Here is a 21,982-nt window from a genome sequence, read left to right on the forward strand (position 1 = left end):
CTGCCAGATTTTGCTCTTTATAATGATGTAATAAATCACCCACATACTTGCTTGGGGTTGTGGCTCAGCACAGGTGAGCCAGGCTTTGCCTTGGCCTTTGCAATGTTTGCTACATGAGCAATAGTCTGTGATAAGACTTTTAACTGCCCCAGAAACAGCACGCATGAGACCCACCTTTTCCAGTCCTTTGTTAGCTACCTTCCTGCCAGGTGCCCCGTAGCAAGGAACAGCACGGGATGCAGGCCTGTTGTCTGGGAGAAAGACACACTTCTGCACAGCAAGGCAGGCAGGCTGGGACTTGTGCGTAAAGGAGACTCGAGCAGCCTTGCCTCCCCGACGCAACCCCTGTCACTGCTCTGAACCTTCCCCCCAAAGCAGAAGACAGTGCCACCTTTCAGGGGAGACTCGCCTGGGGACAAGCAGCCAACTACCAGAGGCATCTGGGCTTTTCGACAGCTATCCCAAGGCACGAGCTGGGCTAAAATCCACCGTCACAGCGGAGAAGGGGGCTTCAGAACTAAGTCAGGTTGCAGAGGAGGGTCTGTCCAGGTCCCAGGGAACATCCTGCTCCAGCAGACATCAGACATTACAGTGACGTGTCTGTAGCAAAGCTAGCTTCCCTTTCTATTTTTATGGTCACTATAGTGTTTAACAACAGTTTTCTTGACATTTCACCACAAGAGGAGAACTCTCTGCAGGTAACCAGTCCTGACACAGTCTTAGCTAATTTGCCTTCGTTTGACAACTAAACCAACTCTTGGCTTTCTAAGTTGTTTTTAAGTCTTGAAGGGCACAAGCCCTTTATAAGCACATGCTTATAAACAAACATGCAAACCCTTCCCTCTTCTCTTACTGCCGTTGAGTCAGAGATGAATGACAAAGCAAGCACTGGAGGCACTGCACAGCAGTACTACCCCTTAGGGTTTGGGTCTATCCATCCCAGAGGTAAGCATTACAGAGATAGGAACAAAGGGCAATGGACTTGGCTTCACGGCCCCGAGATTTTCTGTAGAGCTTAGGTTGTGCAGATCTTGCTGATGTACCACTGCAAACACACAACCCTTTAAGCTATAGAAGAATTAAACAAAGACAGCCGCATTGTCGGAGTTATTCATTTGACACCAACACATTCCCTCACCAAGGAAGGGTACACACCTCACTGATGAGTAAGCCCAGGAGGAATGGGCACCTACATCCAGTGGAAAGAGAGGAGCTATCTCTTGATGGAAATACAGGGTGATGCTCTGCCACTCTGCCTGATCATTGCAGTGGGAGTTGGGGAGGTTGCGTGGCTGCAGTTAGGTACCACCTTGACATAGCTCCTGCTGCGTGCGCAATCTTTTGACAAAAAGATCCCCCCTAAACTTACCCATTGTGGGAAATAAGCCTGAGGTTCAAAATATTTGCCAGCATGGACCTTCTCCCTGTAGTTGCCCAAGTCTGCCTGTAAGCTGTAGGCAGCCAGCAAGAAGTAGATTTCTTCTTTGTGGTTGCACCGAGACATAAGTACTTGCTCTTTGAGATGGCAGTAGTAGAGCTGCCGTGCCACCTTATCGCTGCAAGACACAAAGGCAAATTTACTTGAAGAAGAAAAGAAAGTTCAGGCTCAGATAAGGCCCCTCAAACACATCTTCCTTCTGAGAAGAGGGATTAAACTTTGACATCTCTGATGTGTGCCAATGCCACCCTGATACAGTTGTGTGTATGTAGGGAGCACCAAGCCAAGATCAAGGTCTTCTCCCACTAAGTGTTGTACAAACATGGGAAATGATAGCTTCTATTTTGAGGAGCATGAGATCTAAGAAGTTAAGGCAGAAGGTAGATGAAAGAAAAATCATGTCACACCTGTTTTGGAGACTGACTACATCAAGCACTTCTGTTTCTCTGGAAAGCCTGTAGCAGTCAGGAGAGTCAACTCCCTTGAATCCCAGTCCTGTTTCTTGCACACCTGTCCGCCTTTCCCCTCTAAACCTGGCACTGCTTTTTCATTTCACCTTGCCTTAGGCTCAAGGTACTTTTCAACAGCTAATTCCCTGCAAGGTAGATCAAAAGACACAGGAGCCTTGGGCTTGTTTTTGTCTTCTTTCTCAAGCTGCTAAACAGGGATAGTCTGATAAGGCATAACTATCGCGTAGCCTTGATAACCCCCACACACCCCTGCTGTAAGAGCTCATGGGAAGCAAGCTGCTGACATGTACGTATAGATGAGGTGCTGGACACTACAGTCTGCTCGTAAAAGTGTGTGTGTATAGTTTGAAGGGGCCATGTAACTACCTCTGCATGGCTCCACAAACCTCTCCAATTAAATTACTAGTGCAAGAGAAAGTTGCTTGTGATGCTGAAGGATACGTACATCGGGGGCGGGAGAACAATATGCAGTCTCCCTTGGTACCTAAAAGCAAAACTAAATAAAAAACACTTAACAGCCAGACAGACTCCAGAAGAAAGACTCCCCTGTATCCAAAATGAAAGACTATTGAGAGAGAAAAACAAAAAACCAAAGCTTTGTTCAAGACAAGAACAAATGCCAAAAATTTGGTAAAGATTTTAATCCACACGAATGATCCCAGCTCTTGGCTTGCCCCAGGGTCACAGCCATGCCAGAAGTGTTGATGTAAATTAACTCTGTCAGTTGTTCATTTTTAACTACCTCATCCTTTGTTCTGTACTGTGGGTGAGGGTGGTGGTGTTTTGAGTGCAGCCCATATTCCATGTCAATGGACTACACTCAAATGCAAAACTCTAACTTATGAAGTAATTTCTTTTGTCCATTTACAAAAGTCCATTTCCAGGAGTAGACTGCAGAGAGCACTGCTCAGATACAAAAAACAGAACCAAAATTATTAGCAAGTGCTCTGGAGTGTAAATAGCTATTTTTAGTATATTCATCTGATGCTTTTCATACAACCAAAAGAAGGAAGCAAAAGTGTGTTAATCATATTTTGATACTGTTGTCATTCAACCTGCTCTCTAAACACAGATGGAAAAGCAGTCACAATTTTCCTAGGGATAAGGAGTATGATTCACAGGGAAAACATTCATGGCTGGGTGAGGAAGTCCGTGAAGGTCTTAAAAAAAAAAAATCAAGTGGATTTTTTAAGCTTATTTCTGTGAGCTCAGAGAGATGAGCTTAACAAAGAAACATTATTTTTCTTGCCTTTTAAGAACACAGTGAATAATTCAAAACACAGTAACTACCACAGAAGGGATCTTACCTTATTACTCTTCCATTTTCTACGTAGTATTGTACTCTAAAGAACGCAACAAAAGGAGGGCTGAATTTCTCTGTTCCCTAGAGCAGAGACAGAAGACAAGTTAAATAACGTTCAGCATCCAAAATTCCCGTTACCCCGTTTGGTAATGTCCTCTTCTCCCAAGGTCACTCCCCATACTGCTTTTCATTTTCTACTCTTAGCTCTTGGCAAGTTTTAGGGGGGATCCGACTGTCTCGGAGGCTCACAACAATGAGGCATTTAGACAGGCTGAATGGCAAAACAACCTAGGGAGGGCAGAAGATTTTGGATGGGGGGGATGAGCAGGTATAAAAGAGTCCCAGCGTAGCCTGGGGATGCCCAGCCTGGCCCGGAGTTACCTAGCTCAGCACCTGGCAGCACCGCAGACGCATTAGCGCTGAACGCAGCAAGTTTAACACAGCCTCCCTCAAAGCACCAGGCAAGGCTGCAGGGCAGCGTGCCACGCTGGCACGGCTGCAGCGTTTCCAGGGCACACCTAGGAGTAACCAGCTATCTCTGCGCCCCACCACATCACTCAGCAGGGACACACGCTCTGCTGTGTTCAGCATTTACTGCCCGAGGCTGAGGTGCACCAGCCTGATAGCGACTCCTCGCCTTTTGTTTGGCAGGGCTAAGGTATAGTTATTCATACCTTCCTGCAGCCACAGACCAAAAGGAGACACTGATGTCTGCTTCACACTGAAGATGTCTGTTAGAAGAAAGCCAGCAAGAGTTGTGTTGTTGTTTTAACTACAGCCTACCCTTCAGACTTACAGGCTTGTTTAAACAGGAGGAAAAAAAGAAAAAAAGAAGGGGAGGAAAGAAAAAAAGGAACATCTTATCTTGCTAGCTCATTCTCTCATCTTTTCTACTTTGCCACTCGGTTCTTTAATGTTTATACAGGTAACTTTGGTCACACAGGCAGTTCCAAGGCTTTGCTGGTCAAACCTATCTCACTGGGACAAGGTGCATGGCATGCCATGCACATATGATGCAGACAGCAACTTCTTGATCATCATGCAAATATTTACATTTTATTTCTGAACTTGTTCATAGTCACCCTATTTTATCAGCTGGACTGGGCTTTCCACCTGAAACCTCTTCATAGGAATTAAATCCCTGTCTGCTAACCCAGTCCAATAGCTTAACTTGTCTCAGACTTCAGTACTGCCAATGGCAACTCATTCAGCCTTTTATGATTCACCTCACACCAGGGGTTTGATGCTTACCCTGACTTAAAAAGTGTTGCAAGAATCCAGCCTCAAAGCAACCACAAAGCATACCCCATCTCAAGGTGATCAGAAACACCTGCCTCGGGGAAACCCTCACTGGCTGGACAGACAGCCCTCTGCACAACTGGCAGCTGTCTTTGAAGTGACCCTCACTCATTTGGGAGAAGCAGTATGGGATAAGAGAGATCCCTGAGCCTCACTAGTCATCTGCAAACTTCTTTAAGCAGCAGAAATGGCAAGCGTGCCTACTCTGCAAAAGAAAACCCTTAAGGAAGGTAGAAAAAGTCATAATGAACTAATTAAGATATCTGAATGTAATTGCATACTACACTTTGCTCTAGACTGCGGCTCCTCTAATAATGACACACACAAACAGGCATTATCATGTCTGAATGACTGGCACTACACAATTACATAGGCTTGTCTTTATTTCACATAGCTTTTCCCTCCCTTGACAGGGCTGGCTAGCCTTAAAGAACTAAGACTCTTCTCGAACAAAATATCCTTCCTCTCGCTCCACTGTCCTTTTGCACGTACTCTGGAAGAGTCACAGCTCCAGCCCTCTCCCTCCTATCAGTTTCAAGTCACAAAAGGTCATTTTAGGCTGTTCTGCTTAAGGATAACAATGAGGTCTCCAGACTCTTCATGGACTCGGCTAAGCTCAAAAGGAAGACTGACCAACTGACCTTCTCCATTCCTGTAGCCGCTAAGCAGCAACCACGTGGCTACTATTGCTCAGGTAAAGTTGTGTAAGGGGCTGTTTTAGCTTTTAGTTAATTGTACTGCTGTGCACAAGTCACTGCATCTTGCTACTGAACAGCATTCTGCAAACCATCTTCAATAAATGCTTTATGAACCTTAGTTTAAGAGCTTTCATTTCACTGTGTAGTCCAATACCAAAGCAGTAGCCTCCGAAATTAAACATCTGTCTTACCTTGGTGGTTTCTTTCTTCCATTCCTTTGAAAAATATTTGCTAAGCTTCTGCTCCAGGTCTATAAAAACATATTCATTATCTGAAAGACAAGAGGAAAAAGCATTTAATGTTAAAGAATTAGAAATTCTTATTCATTAAATACTTAGATGACTATACAAGTTGTTTCCAAGCAATACACTTTAAAACAAAGCTGACCAGGGAATAGACAGGGCAGGGAAAAGAGAGGGCATCAAGTCTCTTAAGTACACGTGCTACTCCAGACAGTATGGAAGGAAGGTCGGATACGCCTTGATTCAAGAGATGCTGATGTAAAGTTTCCCAAACACCTTAGCCAGAAATGCAGAATTCTTGCTTTATAAGCAAGAAGCCACTTACAGAAGGGAAACATCATCTTACCAAGCTAATTGTACTGTCAGTTTAGCGGACGCAGTTTTTTGTTATTATTATTAAACAAGCAAGCCCTACCCAAACTTCCACTCTGCCATCATGTAGCACCATGGTCCAATGTGGCATAAGCAAGTAGACAGAGTCAGGTATTTGACAGGTTTCATCCTCTACATATGAATGGGATTCTCTGAAATGGTGAGAAGGAGGACCACCAAACCCAAATGCCCTCCTCAGAAGGTCTGGTGTCTCCTGCTCATACCCAACTTCTTTCACAGAGCAAAAAGATGGATAAAAGGAAGGGAAACCTGGCCTGCCTCAAAGGACCAGGACTTGCTCTCCACCCAAGTGAGGGTGAACAAGAGACAGCCTGAACAACACATTGTCTTGAAAGAGCTTTGTGCTGCTTTCAAAGCCAGTGTTTTGTAACACTGCTTACCAATTATCAAATCCAAACAACTCATCCAGTGAAAGATTTTTCCCTGAGTCTTCTCAAGTAGACCTGACGGGTGTTTCAGGCTTCAGCAGCAGTGCCAACTGAGCACGTTCACCTGACCAGTCCCTCTACTCTTTGGTCTTGCCCAGGAAAGTGTTGACAGGTGGCACAAGTGCCAAGTTGAAGAGCTTGTTCCTTCGACATGAAAGGAGCAGGAAAAAAGGGAAAAAAGAAAAAAAAAAAGAAAAGAATCCTTCACAAAACAACCTTCTGCCCCTGAAGACCAGCCCGGACTTCCAAGCTTTGGCTTTTGCTTTCTGATGTCAAACAAAAAAAAAGGAAGGGGAGAACAGAGGTGAAATTTTTCTAATGGAGATTTACAACCAAGTGAGAGCCTGCACTCGTGTCTGTACAGCAGATGACTGGCAGAGGCCAGCATTACAGCAGGTATTCAAGGGGGCTGTAAGCTACCTCGCAGCCATCCTCCCAGAGCATGCCAGTTCCTTACAGGGGCAGATACAGCAAATACTTCCTTTGCAAGCTTTTAAAAAAAACAAGCAAGCAAAACAACCCCCTGTTGCCACCCCCTTCACCTCCCATCTCAAGTGAGAGAAACCACACCTGGTGCTAGCCAGAATTGGTCCACACACCACACTAACAGGAAGCCTTGTGTAAAATACCAGTAACACTGGACACAAATAAAGAGGACAATCCAAAAAAAGTCCTGTTTCCATCTCTATGGTCTTTCCTGCATTGTACTGATTGCAGCTGTAATTTTAATATAATTACACTTCTGTTTACCACGTTGCTTGACATGTCACATACATACACAACACAGTATTTAACAGCACTGTTGAAACTGCTGTACAGAAATGCTGAGAATTTTAGTGGTGGGGATTTAAGTGCTGTAGCACACAAGGTAATATAAAAGTTGTTTTGCTATTTGATGAGGAGAGGAAGAGGTTTTAACATCAGAGACTGCATCTTGTACCTGCCTCTTCACTTATGCCTGTAAGATAGGGCAGCTGGGGGGCTATGCTGGCCCCAACCCTTGCTTCTCTAAGTCCATTAAGATCAGATAACGCTGACTTGAAAAGGTTGATAGAAGTCCTAGTCAGTGAGAGAGATGGGTTTGGTCCGTTTCTTGGACTTGTCTCTGTCCCTTGTCAGCTGCCAAGCTGATAAGCGTCTCTCTGTAAAGCTTTTCTTAAAAAGTAAATAAAAGCTCATTTAGAAAGCAATTGCACAGCAAGCGACAGGAGTGGGATAACACGAGCACAGCACCCAGTCCCTCCCTGGGCTTCGGCAGTCCCAGGGCAGGGTGCTCGCTCCACTACGGGCTCCCACAGCGGGACTGGGACTGCTCCTGATGGCACAGCAGTGTTGGGTAAAGCCCGTATCGGTTCTGCCAACACCACAGCGTTCAGCTGCCATCTTGTAAAGAGGGCAGGGAACCTGCATGGCTCTAACAAGCTGTGGGGTCAGTTTTCCCTTCTTGCTCAGGAATGATCCCATGTCTAGAGGTGTTTAGGGAAATATGTGAATTATTCCTCAGCCACGAGGGAAAGATGGCAACAGCAAGCACGGTGATACACCCTGAGCCATCCCATCACACTCGGATAGTGGGACAGAAAGGGGAAGAGGATGACAGAGCAGTTCCACCGTAGTAAAGCCATTTGTTACCCACACCCCGCAGCCCCTATTTATCACTGTCATGTTAATTAGGTTAGAGAGATGACTCTGGGAGGGCCCAGGTGCCAAGCCTGAGGACTCCAGGTCATTATCATGCCTACTGAGAGGTGCACATAAACCCCAAGAATAAGCCAGGCTGAAGGAGGACGACACCGCGATGTATCAGCTCTCCCTGGGGGTCCCACTCCTCCCCAGCCCAGCATCCTCCCTCCCATACAAGAATGCAGCACTGCATTCCTGCCTTAATGAAGTTAATATTGCTGGAATGTCAACCTGCAGTATAAGCCTCCATCTACAAAAACAAAGAGGTATTTCCCTCCCCAGCCCTACGTGGGTTGTGGTTTGTTTTTTTTTTTTTCCTTAAACTGGACTAGTGGTGAAACTTAAGAGATCTTTTGCCGAATGCTAAAACTGTCTCTGGTTTGAAAACAAGCATCTCTAACAGAGGTGAGGGCACCAAACTGCAGCACCTCAGCGCAGTGCTGTAAAGGACAGTATAGAAATGCACAGATGGCCGCCTTTCCAGGGAAGAATGTGTCCAATCTGTGGATCCAAACAGGGCTGGATACTCAGGAGGTACAAACTGTCATTGCTTCACTGGCCTCAGCTGAAGGACAACAACTGAAAGGTACTAAGAAGCTGGCTTAGAAGTACGCACGCATGCAAATACGCACCCATCCACCTGCAGCTACTGACACTGCGTTCATTAATCTCATCTCAGCACTGTCAGTGAGCTTAAAAATATATCATATCAGCTTCTCTTAAAAGGTTCCCTCGTTATGTACGTACAGATACCAGACTTGGCACAACACAGCACTGCAATCCCAAGAAACGCATCTGGACAGCCAGCTAGTTTGCAGTAATGCAATTTACACATTTCTCCTAATTTCAGCTTTTAAGAGCCCTCAAATGAAATGGAAAGTTTATGCTGTAAAAATCTACCTTCAAATTAAGCAGTCACCAGAAATGCAAACATTCAAGTGCTCCTGCTCTGCAAAATTAGCTTAGCATATTTACATATTTAAGCAAATACAGGACGCTCATTGTTGCAAAAAAAAAATAATGGGCCAGGTCTCCAGTCAGAAAAAAGTGACACAGTTCCAGTGAGTAATGCAGACTTACAATAGGCATTATTTACACTGCAGGGAAAACGGGAATAGAAAATTATGGCTGTAATACAGGGTCAAATCAGTTCTGAGTCATTGTTACTCTAAAAGCCATTATTTTGCATTAACCAGTGCCTCCCCATCTCTTTCTTTATGAAAGGTAAGTTCCCTGCAGAAAAGGTAAGTCATGGTGAATGCCAATAACCTGTTCTCCCCTCCTGTGCCCATTTTGGGCTATGAGCACTGAGAAATTTCACAGAGCTAAGTCCTGTCTTGCCAAGAGGCAGAGCTCAGGCCCTGTTGGCAGCCAGGAACGTCCCATTAACTCCTTTGGTTGAGTCAAGTATATTTTAATATTATAACTATTTAGACAGTCCAGAAGATTAGGATTCAAATAAAATATGAATTAGTGCAAAGCCAAAGTTCCACATAGCAAGCATTTTCTGCCTTAAAGAGAAGGGAAAAAAAGTTATCCCTGGCTATAGTGCTTAACTTCTCCCAGATGCTGCAAGAAGCCTCATGGCAACCACCACTACACCAACAACAGGAAGGAGACCGGGAGCAGAACAGAAGGATGCTGGGGTTAGGGCAGAGCTAAAGCTTAAGAAAAACAGCACTCAAAAATACCTCACAACACATGCTGTAGACCTCACATAACCTGTTTAGCTTCCCTGCATGCCAGCATGGATTTTTTTGTTAGTTTATCGAAGAAAAGCCAGCTACACACTCCTTTTGCATGTGGAGCTCCCCAAGTATCCAAGTGCTGGTGGCCTGGGAACATCACTTTCCACATGGCATCTGCTCCAACCACCTCTACATAACTTCTCGATGCTCCTGGTGTTACCTTTGAATCCAACAGAAAGAAACCTCGTCTGCTTTTCAGTACCTGGTTGATTAGTTTACTACAGGGTCCAGAAGAACTTGGTTCAGGATAACCTTGTGTTTTCAGCTTTAGCTGGAAAGTACACGTATCCCAAGTGAAGAAGGGAAGAACCACAACAGAGGCTGGGATTAAAGCAAGGGAGGTCCTGGCTGAGGTCACTTTACCTGGTATGGACAGAAGGTATATGGAGGGAAGAACGAAAGGAGGCAATATCAAGAAGCCCAAGGTTGTGTGGCTGTTAGGAACTGTTGAGATCTGAAGACTGAGATAAAGGCTCAGTCATTCCTGACGATGGCTAGGTACTGCAGGAATTTTATGTTGGCATCTTACAGTTAGCAACAAGGCATGCCCAGACAAAGATCTTCGGACTTTTGGCAGTATCACAGGGGATTCTTCTGCACAAGAAGAGCTGCAGAACCATTTCCAGCATTGCTCATCCAGGAGCAAACAAACCCCTTGCAATTCTCAGGCAGGAGAGCACTTGGCTGGATGTTGTACTGATGCTGAAGGAGAAACAACTGACAGCAGGTACAGGCAAAAAAAGGCCTTCCTAGGAAGAGACCATGCAAGTACTTCAAAGGAGTATTATATACTTTTTGAACATCTGAACCCCTGCAATTCCCTCTAGGTGGCACATTTCTGCACGTTTTTCTTACATTGCATTTAACTCACTTGAGGTATCAAAGTCATTATAATAGAGCTGTATCTTAGGTTAGAATACAGAAGAAATTCATAAGGGATATGCAACTACCCAAGCAGATTTAAGGGAGGAGAGGCAGAAGCAGCGATAGTGGGGAAGGACTGGGGAGTAGAAATCAGAGGGTATTTTGGAGAACTTCTGTTGTCATCTGTCTTCTTAAGAGGCCTTTTGTTATAATAGATACCCACACAATATAAAGATAACATGGTAGCATATTCTGTCCATGAACTTCAGTACTGAAGGATACACAGATGCAGAAGAGTTAACTGGAGACAGAGTGGTCTTGGCAGAGTTAACCACCAAGCTCCTTGCTAAGCGTGTGCTGGGAGGCACGGGTCTGGCAAGGTGAACAGCCATAGCTGTAAGAACTGAAGGATGATCCTTGAGGCAGGGGAGCTGAAGCAAAGGGATTTGGTTTTGTTAGAAAGCCACCCTGACAAACTGATAAGAGGACACAGAGATAGCGGCAGGGTATAGGAACTGTAGGCTTGCTCCTTCCCAATCGAAGGCTTCCATCTGCTTGGGTCAAGCAAGGTTTGCTCCTAGAAAGGAGAAGCCCAAGATTCAGGATCGCAGAGATCTGGGTTATAACAACAAAGGAGGCCTGGCTGTTTTTTGTCTGCTGACAATCAGTTTTGTTTTAGAAGACTGAATTGTGTCGCTGCATACACTTTCTGATAACAAGAGGGAAACCTCCTGCAGGGCACTAGATAAGGTTAACCCTGCAGGAGGAGCTGCAATATAAGACCTAGCTGCTGAAGCCTGTGGAGCCAGCTTGAACCTGGCAGGGTTGCAGGGTCTTTCACTGAGCGAACTACAAGGAAAAAATGTGCTGCAGCAGCAGCAGCCGCCTGCTTGATGATTTGTGACAAAACTAGAAAAGCAACGTGTCCCAAGCTTTGTGTCAGTGTGGCTTCCCATTAATATACACTCCTGAAGTTAATTTTCAAAGGGATCAAATTCTTCTTATAGATGCAAGCTTTTTTTCCCCCCCAATACAGTTGGCTGAAGGGGTTTTCGTCTTGATAGTAAAAAAAGCTCAAGAGCAAAAGGGGTAAAAATTCTGTTCTGCCACCATTACTGTTATCTTAAATCCTGAAGCTTGCCCTCAGCATCTGTAACGATCAGAAGTGAAGGCAATGAATTTAGGCAACAAATGCTGGAAGACACGCTCCAAGACCTAGAGCTTAGATCTCACAGCATTCGTGGTTTGCAGTTTGCACAGTGCTTTGTGGTGCTGTTTTCATTTTTGCCACACTTAAGGGTTAAACTTCTGTTTATGATTAAGGAGCCCAACCTCTCCCCCTCACACACATACTTACTATGAGACCAACTGAGCATTAGTCTATCTGTACAACGTCTGCAGGTCAAATGGGCTCCTAATCCAGATAATCCACCCAGTGTGATTGGTTACAGTTCTGTAGAAATCCCTTAATTTTCATTCTCTTGCCACTGCTAACAGTCAGGGTTTTGTTGACAAATTAGCAGCAAGGTAATGGATGCAGGTGGATTAGAATACCTTGTTCTGCATATGGAAGCATCACGCTGCCAAAAATAAATACACATTAAGAAACTGGGAAATATACCCTTATTAAAACAGGGCAGCTGTTTCTCAAAAAATGACATCTTAGAGCTGCAGCTCAAAGAGGTGAAAGCATGATGCAGAAGAGGAATACTTTGGTCTGAAACACAGAGGTTTCCTCTCCAGTTTTTGGAGATCTAACCCGCCCTTGCCTCACAGGCCAGCCCCACGCCTTCCCTTCGCAGCCCCTGCAGGACGTACACCGACTTGCTGCCCGGCCAAGGCAGCTGACTTAAGTACGCACAAGACAACCCTGGGCAATGCAAAACTTACCCAGGCCTCCTCACAACTTGACCGGGCTGCTTCCTTTTCTTGAGACGATAGCTTGCCAGGAAACCAAAAATCCCTGAAAAGCAGGCAATATCTCAAAGGCTACTTCCAAATGCCAGAGATGGAGTGTGTTACGTGTGCAACAGAAGCAAGACCTCACTTACCACTGGCAGCAAGGGAGATGATCACCAGTCTGTTGGCCAAAACAGGGGGGTGGGGGTGGGAAATCAAGTTGGGGAACAGAAAACCAAAAGACTTCCTTTGCTACAGCCCTACAGTAATAAACCTGAGCTATTTTAAAAACAAAATAAAGAAAACTAAAACCCACCACAAAAGACTCCAGTCAGCAGCTTTCTGGACTTTCACAGACCAGGTTTGCTCCCTCTCTGGAGAGCGGGCTGCAGCCTTCCCAGTGGCTGTGGCCATTCAGGCTGAGAAACTCACTGCTGACACTTTTCTGTCATCCAGCCCCAACAGTTTCTTAAACAGAGGCACAAACAAAAATAAATCTCCTCCTCATCCAAAATCCTGACACCTGCCTGGGTGGTGGAGGGAGACAGCTGTCAGGAGGAGCTAGGGTGAGAACATGGAGCCTTCAATTAAGCAGCTTTACAAACTGAGCTATAGCAAGCAGGAGTGAGGAACAGTCCGGAAAACAAAACAAAACAAGAGAGGTTAATTCAGGCTACTGGGCTCCTGCAACTCTTTTCCTTGACGTTTTTCTAAGAGCTTTGCGAAGAATTAGCTTCTCTAAAAAGGAAGAACGCTGTTGTGAAGCGAGAAGATGATTGTTTATGTTTAATGCTATGGGCAATTACTTTAAGGTCTAGTCAGCACAACTTTAGTATGCTCTTTGGGTTGGGGTAGTTATACTGCATTTCCAACAGGCTGAAAGGCATCTGCCCCAATCGGGTATTTTGGGGCCAGAGCCCCTGTGCTTGACAGGGTGAAGGAAACTGCTCCATGCAAACGGTGGGAGGGAAGGAAAAAGCAGGGTACAGAAAATATGAAACAAGAAAGATATGAAGGGGAAAAAAGTGAAAGAAACACGAGAACAGGAGAAAAGCACCTAATTCAAAGAAAATGGGAATGAAATTGCCCTGTGTTACAGGGGAGGACAGGAGCTCAAATTTCACCCAAGACGTCCTGCAAGTAGAACAGGCAAAAACTGGTGTTATAAAAAGGCGGCGGAGGGGAGGGACTCACAGGAACACAGTCGATTTGTGAAAAAAAGTTAAGAGTATTCAGGTCTTCCTCACATTACAAAAAATGTGCTGGTTTAAACACACAGATACTTTTGTTAGCTACTGGTTTAGTTACATTGATGGAATCTCTTGGAGACTCTACAAACCTGACGGAGATAAACAGCTTACGCCAGTCTTCGTTTGAGTGCTGTGCTCAAAAAAAGCAAAAGTTCTTAGAGAATGAGAGCAGAAAGGAAATGAGACAAGTAAACTTAAAAGAAACTATTTTATCCCACATACTCATAAAAAGGCAAAAAAAGCCTTATTTAGAAGGACTCAAAAAACTATTCGCATTTCAATGGAACAATTTCTAGAGTTGCAGTAGTAAATAACAACATGCTTGAGAAAAATTTTGGAGGGAAGAAAAGTCCTTTCCACACTTTTGGAAGTGTGGGGAGGCAGGATAAGGAGGACAACAGATCCATTTCTAATTACTAAGAGTTGTGAGAGGGCGCCAATGCACACACCATCCTAGAAATGTAATATCTCATATCAGTTCGCTCCTTTAAGGCATCATCTTACACTGTTCCCTGGTCAATACTAAGCCGTAGGACCAAGCAGACTGGACTTCAACCCACGGACTAAGAAGTTTTGTATTTCCCGTGCAATATTTCAAAACCCAATGTCCCACACACATGCATTCAGTCCCCTCAAACCATCTGAGTTTCCTCCCCCTGGTGCCACATTCTTTGCATGTGACTTCAGAAGATAAGTAACACTTTCAGCCCCAAAGTCCTTTTAAAATTCACCTACCATTCAACTACCGACAGTTTTGAATTCAGTGACAAATATGTTGGCTAGGAACTCAGCTACAGGAGAGAAAGAAAACCCCACAAAGAGGTGGAACTTAAGAACAAAGGAGAACAAAAGCCCCCCCTTCTCCCAATTTGTCTGCCCACATACCAAAGATCAAAAGAGCTCTGAGAAGCCTGTGCATAATCTACATACTTTGTGACCTTATTACAATCAAATTCCCCGCAGGCACGGCCACTGTGTATATATGCACACACTGTAAATACACAAGCGGGTCTGTGGACGTTTGCCAAGTCATTTGCTCCGTGCATTGAGTTTGCTTACTTTTAACAATGCTGAGGCCAAAGAAGTGAGGCTCTTTAATCTTCACTAAATCACAAACTTGCTGAAAGAGCTCCTGTCCAGTGGCTTTGACCTGAAAGAAACAACCAGTCCAACATTACAGACAGCTCACACACCTGGATGGAGCAATTCTCCTCCTTTACATTGGCCAATACATTTTTGGGTACCACAGCAAAAAAAACCTCACAGAACAAGCTTTGTTTTCAGTATTATTATTGCTATTATCACAGAATAATAATCAACATGTCATTCTCCCTCCTTCACAGTGCAAAGTGGCTCAGCTCAATAAGACATGAATTTAAGTTTCCTATCTATTGGCATCTTTGTATAAGAATTTGGAGCACTGCTGGAGCCCTAGTTTTGTGCAGTACCTACCAGGCTATTTATAGGTGCTCTTACAGAAAGCGTGTTTGTAATCACAGAAATGAAAATATTACTCTCTTGCAGAATTTTTTTTTTTTTTTGAGAGGTTAAGAGAAAAAACAAAAAAGAAAACTTTCGTTCAGGAGAACTAAAAACAAAAGTACGCAGACAAACCCAAGACTGCATGGTTTGAGCAGAAATAGCTTGCGGGTTAGAGGTAAGGTTGCTCCGTACCCTGCAAAGAAGAGCTTGTTCTGTCCCCTGCTGACTCCTGGTCACACAACAATTAACATCTTCATCTTCGGCAGCTGTCACCAATGGCCTGTAAGCTCTTGCCCATTTCCGTGCCACACCAAGACCTTCCAGTACCCTTGTGCCCCATAATGCTGTGCATGCACTGAGGAAGCAGTGGGAAAGCAGAGCTGCCAGCATACGCTCCCGCAAGGGACCGGAGGCTGGTTAGTATTTGCCAGCACGGCACAAGGTAAGAGCACGCCGTGGCACAGCTACCGAATGCACTGTTCTAGCACGGCTGCTCGGAGCACAGGCTCCTCCAGCAAGAGCATGATTCTGGCTACCTGCATGTGCAGACCTGGATGTGTACTATGATCGGAAATTTCCCCCACTAAATGTCATCTCACCTATAGCCTCACTTCCCCCTGCCCCATCGCACCACCCCAGGAGCAGACAGACAGACAACCACAGGCAAAAACAAAAACCCCCAAGCCCCTAACCCTCAGAGGCATAGGGGAAGGAGTTTTGAGCAACAGCGAGTGGGGAGAGCAGAACACCACCAACACAGACAAGCTCAGCTCAGCCCTGTGTGCTACCAGCTGCAGCTGCGAAACGAGCCAGAACCTCTGAATTTCATTACACCACTGCTGGACGATGCAGATTAGCAGCAGTAGGAGCAGCCTTCCCGAGGCGGGGGACAGTGCAGTGCTACCTTCACGGCAGCAAAGATGATGGGGCAGAAGTTGACTACTGAACTCTCCTACAAACTAATCACCACCATCAAACTAATCGCCACCATAATTCTTCAAACCCTTTTACTGCAGGCGTGCCACACTCCCCAGAAACCAGCTGCACTCCCCTCCCTGCCCCAGGATGTACCATGTCACTAGACATGGACAATGGGAAACTGGAGGTCATTTAAGCACTCATTTTCTTCTACTTGACAAGGCATCACTAGCCAGCCACTCACTACCGCTTTATCGGGAGCTTTGAAACCTGCGCTACACCAATACACACACGTGCATATATGTGCTTTGGGAGGGGAAGAGGTAGTGCACAGTTCTGATAAGACCCAAAACCACATCTGGGTCTTATTATGGGTCTCCGTGTGAGACTGCACCCTTACAGTCTCACACCTAAGTGCAGTATTTGCTCAGTCACCAACAAGACGCAGTTGGAAGGGAAAGTTGGGCATGGATCTGCCTCCTTTCTCAAGGAAGCAAGCTCTGAGCATGTTCTCCTACCTGGGAAGGACTCACTAAGGAAGAGGTGACCTCCCCCTAGCCAGAATGGTTATGTGCATACAAGAGTCGCTGGCAGCACAGGACTCAATGTAAAAGCTATACGATCAGATGAATTTTGTAAGTGGCACGCTTTCACACCTAAGGGAAGAAAAACCTGCTTTAAGATACTTAGTTCTAGGGAACTGAGCACTTCAATGTTTTCAGACACTCAGCTCCAAAGCAGTGATTTAATCAGATTTCTTGCACAGCAGGTATGTGAGCTACTAACTTGTCCATTCTCCTTTTGGCACTTCCCTTCTGTACCAAGTTTTACTCCCAGCCTTCAAGGCTATGCAATACCGATTACACTTGCAATCGCCGTTCCCTCCTCCTGCCTTCCCCTCTGCTCAAAGCAACCAATGTTTCCCTTTGCATTTTTCATCTGTGCGCTTCTCTTTGGCCTTTTCTCCCTTTGCGTATGGTTCCTGTGCCAAGCTCCATCCCAGACACGCCATGAATCATTCCTTCCCCTGATACTCAGCTTTGCCCCATGTCAGACTCAGGGCTTCTTTACACATGAAACTTAGTCTAAAGTGAAGTCAAGTGCAAGTTTACAGAAGGTAACTACTACTCCAGGGTCATTCTGTGTGCAAATATTCATGCATATTGGTTATCTATCTCTATTTTTCTTCATCCATATACTTTAAAACATCAGCTCTCCTGCTCACAGAACAGCTGAAAGACTTCAGACATACGCTTGCCATTCACCAACACACAGGACCTCACCAGACTTCCTCCCCTCCAAAAAAGGCAGCAGAGAAAGCTGCCTTTCTCCAGCAGCTAGGCAAGGAGCAACATCTGCTGTGGCTGCTTCTGAACTACGCAAACACAGGTAGGGTGGCTGCCTGCCCTGCTCCCCTCGCTGGCAGCCAGACCTTCGCTAGCATAGGTCTCTCTTTATTCAGTTGTTAGCACCCCAGAAAATTTTCAGAAACCTAGTCATAAAAACTAGTTGATATTGATCAACAGGTTCAAAACTATCAGGAAGATAAGCCACAATGCTGGCAGATAAACAAAACTGAGCAAACTGGATACCACTCCAAGATCTTTGGTGCAACCGATACAATTTTTAGTTGCACCATTCTCACTCACAGCCTGCTTAAGCTCCCTGGTGCTCATACTCCATCTCCCCACTGGGGCTGCCTGGAGCAAGGCAGACTACTTTGCTCTGTGCTCCGATGTCTGTTCTCCCCAGCAGAAACCTCCCACTTCGCCTTGCTGTCTTTTGGAGCAGCTGGTGAGCTGCAGCACCCACTAGTTCTCCTCACTGCTCTGCTTCTCCTCCTGTTCACAGTTGGTCCCGGGAACACAGTTTTCCTCCTCACCATCCCCTCGAATTCGTCCATACATCCAGAAAGGTGGACACCAAAGTTAATTAAGAGATGCCCAATTATGGGGGAAGAGACTTTAAAATGGCTCCTGCTCTTCTCTCTCCAATAGCACTATCTGTGAAGGGCGTAAGACAAATCCATTTTAAAGAATGGGCTTCAATCTACATGTGACCACATAAAACACATTTAGGTAAACTCTTATCTGGAAGGGTGGAATTTATATGGGAGGGGGCAGAAAGGAATTACCTGCCTAAACACTGTGCTTATCACAGGAAGGATCTATAATTTATTCTGCTGGAAGGATAACCATTCCTACCTACCTCACTGAGCTGCAAGCTTGTTTAGTATCTGCATTCCACACTGAAGAGGCTAAAAGGCTTTGGAAATCTTAAGTAGTGGCATTATTATTCTAATAAATGCACAAAGTATCATCTGTGGTTGTGCTAATTAAATTTGGATTCTACCAACATCAGTAGAAAATTGCCTTGATGTTCCTTTAAAAAAAAAAGATCTCTCCAGCTGTGAAATCTTAATTTTTGTTGTTGTTTTGAAGGGGTGCTGTGGTAAAGACAGAAGCCAAATGAAAAGCTGGTTTTGGTGACTTGCCCAGCTGTAACAGGTCATGTTTCACTCTCTATGCAATTAGGACACAACTGCACGTTGAGGTCTCATGTTTTGGCCCAGGCAGCTATTCCCTTTCACACGCAGGCACCTCCACATACATACTTTCCTGACTTCCCAGCCACGAAAGCAAGGGGCAGCAGAAGCGAGGAGGGAAAGTGTCTTTAAAAGGGCAACGGAGGGGCAGCAGGCAGGAACGGGGGGACACACACGGCAGCACCTTCCCTCCGTCCCTGCCAGCGCTCAATGCAAAAGACCATTTCTAATGCTTATTAAATACCCTGGAGGTATTTAGAAGTATTTAAGTGTAGATGTAGCACTTAGGGACATGGTTTAGTGGTGGACTTGGCAGTGTTAGGTTTGTGGTTGGACTCGATGATCTTAAGGGTCTTTTCCAACTTAAATGATTCTATGGTTTTATGATAAACGGCAGGTATCCACGATTTACCGTACAGTCTAAGCACTGCCTAAACTTAATAGAGTGGAGCGTGGCCCAGAGGTGGAAGAACAGCTGTGTGCCCAGCTCAGGCATGGGCACAGCGAGAAGCAGTGATGGCATCAGCCCTGCCGGCACGCTGCCCTCCTGCACACCAGCCTGCACCTTCCCTGCGGCAGGGTGGACTCCGTTATCTTGGATCTTTAGCCTCCCTGATAAAAGCTGTAAGAAGGTGAGATTTAGGGTCAGCCGCAACAGACCGTGACCCAGGCCCATGCACCTGCCGCCAAGAACTTAATTAAATCATCGTTTTGTGGCTTGCACAAAAACCAGCAGATTGCAAAAGCCGTCTGGGACGGTAGATGGGCTGGGTTTGAACCGGTAATCTAGAAGCAGAGCACCCCAGATTTTGCTGTTAAAGCCTTGTTCCATCCAGCCCTCGTGGCTGTTTCAGTTAACAATGCCACACTTAAGCACAGCAGGTAGGAAAATTCCTACATGGATTTTGAAGATTAGCATGCATAGTTTCAAAAGCCACCGTTTCAATCAAATGCTTAAAATAGCAGTTCACCTCAACTGTCTTCGCCCCCTCCCCATCCCAGAGGGGAAAAAAACCCCACCCAAAATAAAGCAAAGCCTCCCCAGCCCACACATTAGTGCATGCACAGGCTGACAAGAGAGCACTTATCTTTGAGGCTAGCTTGTTGTCTGAATGTGAAGTGCCTCTGTCAGCTCAGTTTCTCACAAGTTCAAGGAGCAGCCAGCGTTGCACAAAGAGGCACCGCGCCGTGGTGGACACTGTGCCATGCTGGGCTGCCAGCTGACCCGGCTCTGCTGTCACTTGTGCACACACGCTTAGGCATTTGAAGCGGTGATCAAAGAAATGAAGCAACTTACCTCTAGTTTTTTTGCGTACAAGTACTCCAAGGAGGGAGAAAAACCCTCAATGGTTGTTTACTCTGCCTTAGAGTCTTTGAAGAGATCTGCAGACTATCAAAACCAGAAATAGCTAAAACGCCAGAGAAATGGTCATGTGTTGGGCACGCTTGCTAAGTCATCAAGGCATTTCAGGTTCAATTTTATAAAAAATTACTAAATTATTATTAGCGGCAAAAACACTGAGAAAGAATAAAAAAGGAATAACAACAGAAAAAGAGCAGAGGAGACCCCCTGTCCAAAAGCACGACTGGGACTTTTAAGGAACTCTGCAAACGAGTTGAAGCTGCCCAATTAGACAATGGAGCACCAATTAGCCTAAGCTGGCTAATAGCCTTTCGGTCAGCAGACCAGCACCAGGCTTTTGGGAGAACAATGGGAGCTAATAAAACCGAACTGCAGCCACGGTGCCGGGATCTCCCGGCCACTCACCCCGACAACTAGGCTGAGCTGCTCCCGGGTGGGCAGGAAGACACAGACGCTCCGGCTCTCCGGCTGCATCCTGCCGGCCAGCAGCACCCTGCTCATGGTGGGCAGCTCCGTGGGGGCCAGGGTCTCCTCTCCAGGCGGGCGTCAGGCTCCCTTCAACCCATGCACCTGCCGAGAAGGTGAGAGCATCAGTGCCACGCTCCTGCCAGCACTGGGAGCGGCCTGCGGCATGTGTTTCACGGGATGTTTTCCTCCTCGCTGTTTAAAATAACCAAACTCATCCATTTTATAGCACCACAGTCAACGTTTCCACCGGCACTGCAGCACAAACCGGGCAGAGTTGACCTTTAAATAGCCCATGAGTCCCAGGAGAATGCCATAAAACAATTGGGTCTCCTTGGAATAACAAACCAGACTTGAGGTTTTGAGACGCATGTAAGTGATAAGGCAGATGACACCACGGACTGCTTCCCAAAAATACCCATGAGGGAGGGGAGAGTGCTCCATCCTTCAACCGGGTACCTCACTCCTGCCCAAAGCAGAGGTTTCAATGAGCCGTCAGCAGGCACGTCTCAGTGCAGCAGACTCCTTCCGAGCTGTCTTCCCCCTCTCTCTGCTCCTAGACCCTGGGAAACTGCTGAACCCAAATCCTCTACACCTCAACTCAAAGGAGGAGGTGGAAACACAAACTTGCAAGGCCGAGCTGCTGTTTCGTACTTTTTGCGAGACGAGCGCTGCCAGCCTCCTCCCGAGAGCTGAGCCCGAGCTGCACGAGCATCTTAGAGCTGAAGTTACAATAATAACAGAAATAAGATATAAAGTCAATTTACACCCAAAAGCACAGTAGCCAACATCATCATCACGTTATAGTTAGGTTAGACACAGTTTGCTCAGCAATTTGAGACATTTTATTTACAGCCCTCTGCTCCAACACCCTCCAGGGCAAGGAAGCATCCCATGGCATCTGACAAATCTGGAAGGAAGGGGAAGGGCTCCTCAAGGGTAGGTTAGGGATGAACGCCGGCAGAGACCTGAACCAGCAGGATACCAAACAGTTATGGGGTCTGCTCCATCCCCACACAAGATTTGGTGCAAGCCAGCAAACCCTGCCTGCCCCAAAGTCACCCTGGCATGACTCCCTTCGGCCAGCAACACCCAGACACCCATCACCGGCACAGCAACAGAGGTGCCGCTGGCTGATGCCTGACCGCAAAGCCCCCTGTGCCCCTGGGTACAGGCACGTACCCCAGCAAGGGCAGCCAAACACACCGGCTCTGGCAGCGCTGCCCTCTCCCACCACGCGCGGCACAGGCCACCTGTGGGGTACAGGCTGTGAAGGGATGCAAGGGCTTTTCCTTCACCCTCCAAAATGGATTCAAGGACAAGGGATCATAAGCAGCAAGGAAGCAGGTCATGTTATGCTAACACATGACATACATACATATATGTACACATGCATGTGTGCATTACATGTAAGTTTTAAAAGCATTTGGTATTTAAAATCATGTTCATCCTGCTTCAGGGGAAAAATATAGCGGAATCACTTTGTGTGGGAGA

The 21,982-nt window shown here is 46.0% G+C and overlaps 1 protein-coding gene across 3 annotated transcripts in view; it reads right to left on the reverse strand.

Annotated features, from left to right (window-relative positions):
* Window positions 1-21,982, reverse strand: part of FRMD1 (FERM domain containing 1) — a 44,263-nt gene that overhangs the window by 12,971 nt on the left and 9,310 nt on the right. For all 3 annotated transcript variants that reach the window (XM_076334025.1, XM_076334023.1, XM_076334024.1), the window contains exons 2-6: window positions 20,429-20,593; window positions 14,775-14,865; window positions 5,400-5,479; window positions 3,216-3,292; window positions 1,370-1,556 (exon numbers count right to left, since the gene is read on the reverse strand). In XM_076334025.1, coding sequence (XP_076190140.1) covers window positions 1,370-1,556; window positions 3,216-3,292; window positions 5,400-5,479; window positions 14,775-14,865; window positions 20,429-20,524 — 531 coding nt within the window. In that variant the 5' untranslated portion in view covers window positions 20,525-20,593. The remainder of the gene's footprint in view (window positions 1-1,369; window positions 1,557-3,215; window positions 3,293-5,399; window positions 5,480-14,774; window positions 14,866-20,428; window positions 20,594-21,982) is intronic.

The sequence above is a fragment of the Aptenodytes patagonicus genome, chromosome 3 (genome assembly GCF_965638725.1).
Source record: "Aptenodytes patagonicus chromosome 3, bAptPat1.pri.cur, whole genome shotgun sequence".
Taxonomy (NCBI): Eukaryota; Metazoa; Chordata; class Aves; order Sphenisciformes; family Spheniscidae; genus Aptenodytes; species Aptenodytes patagonicus.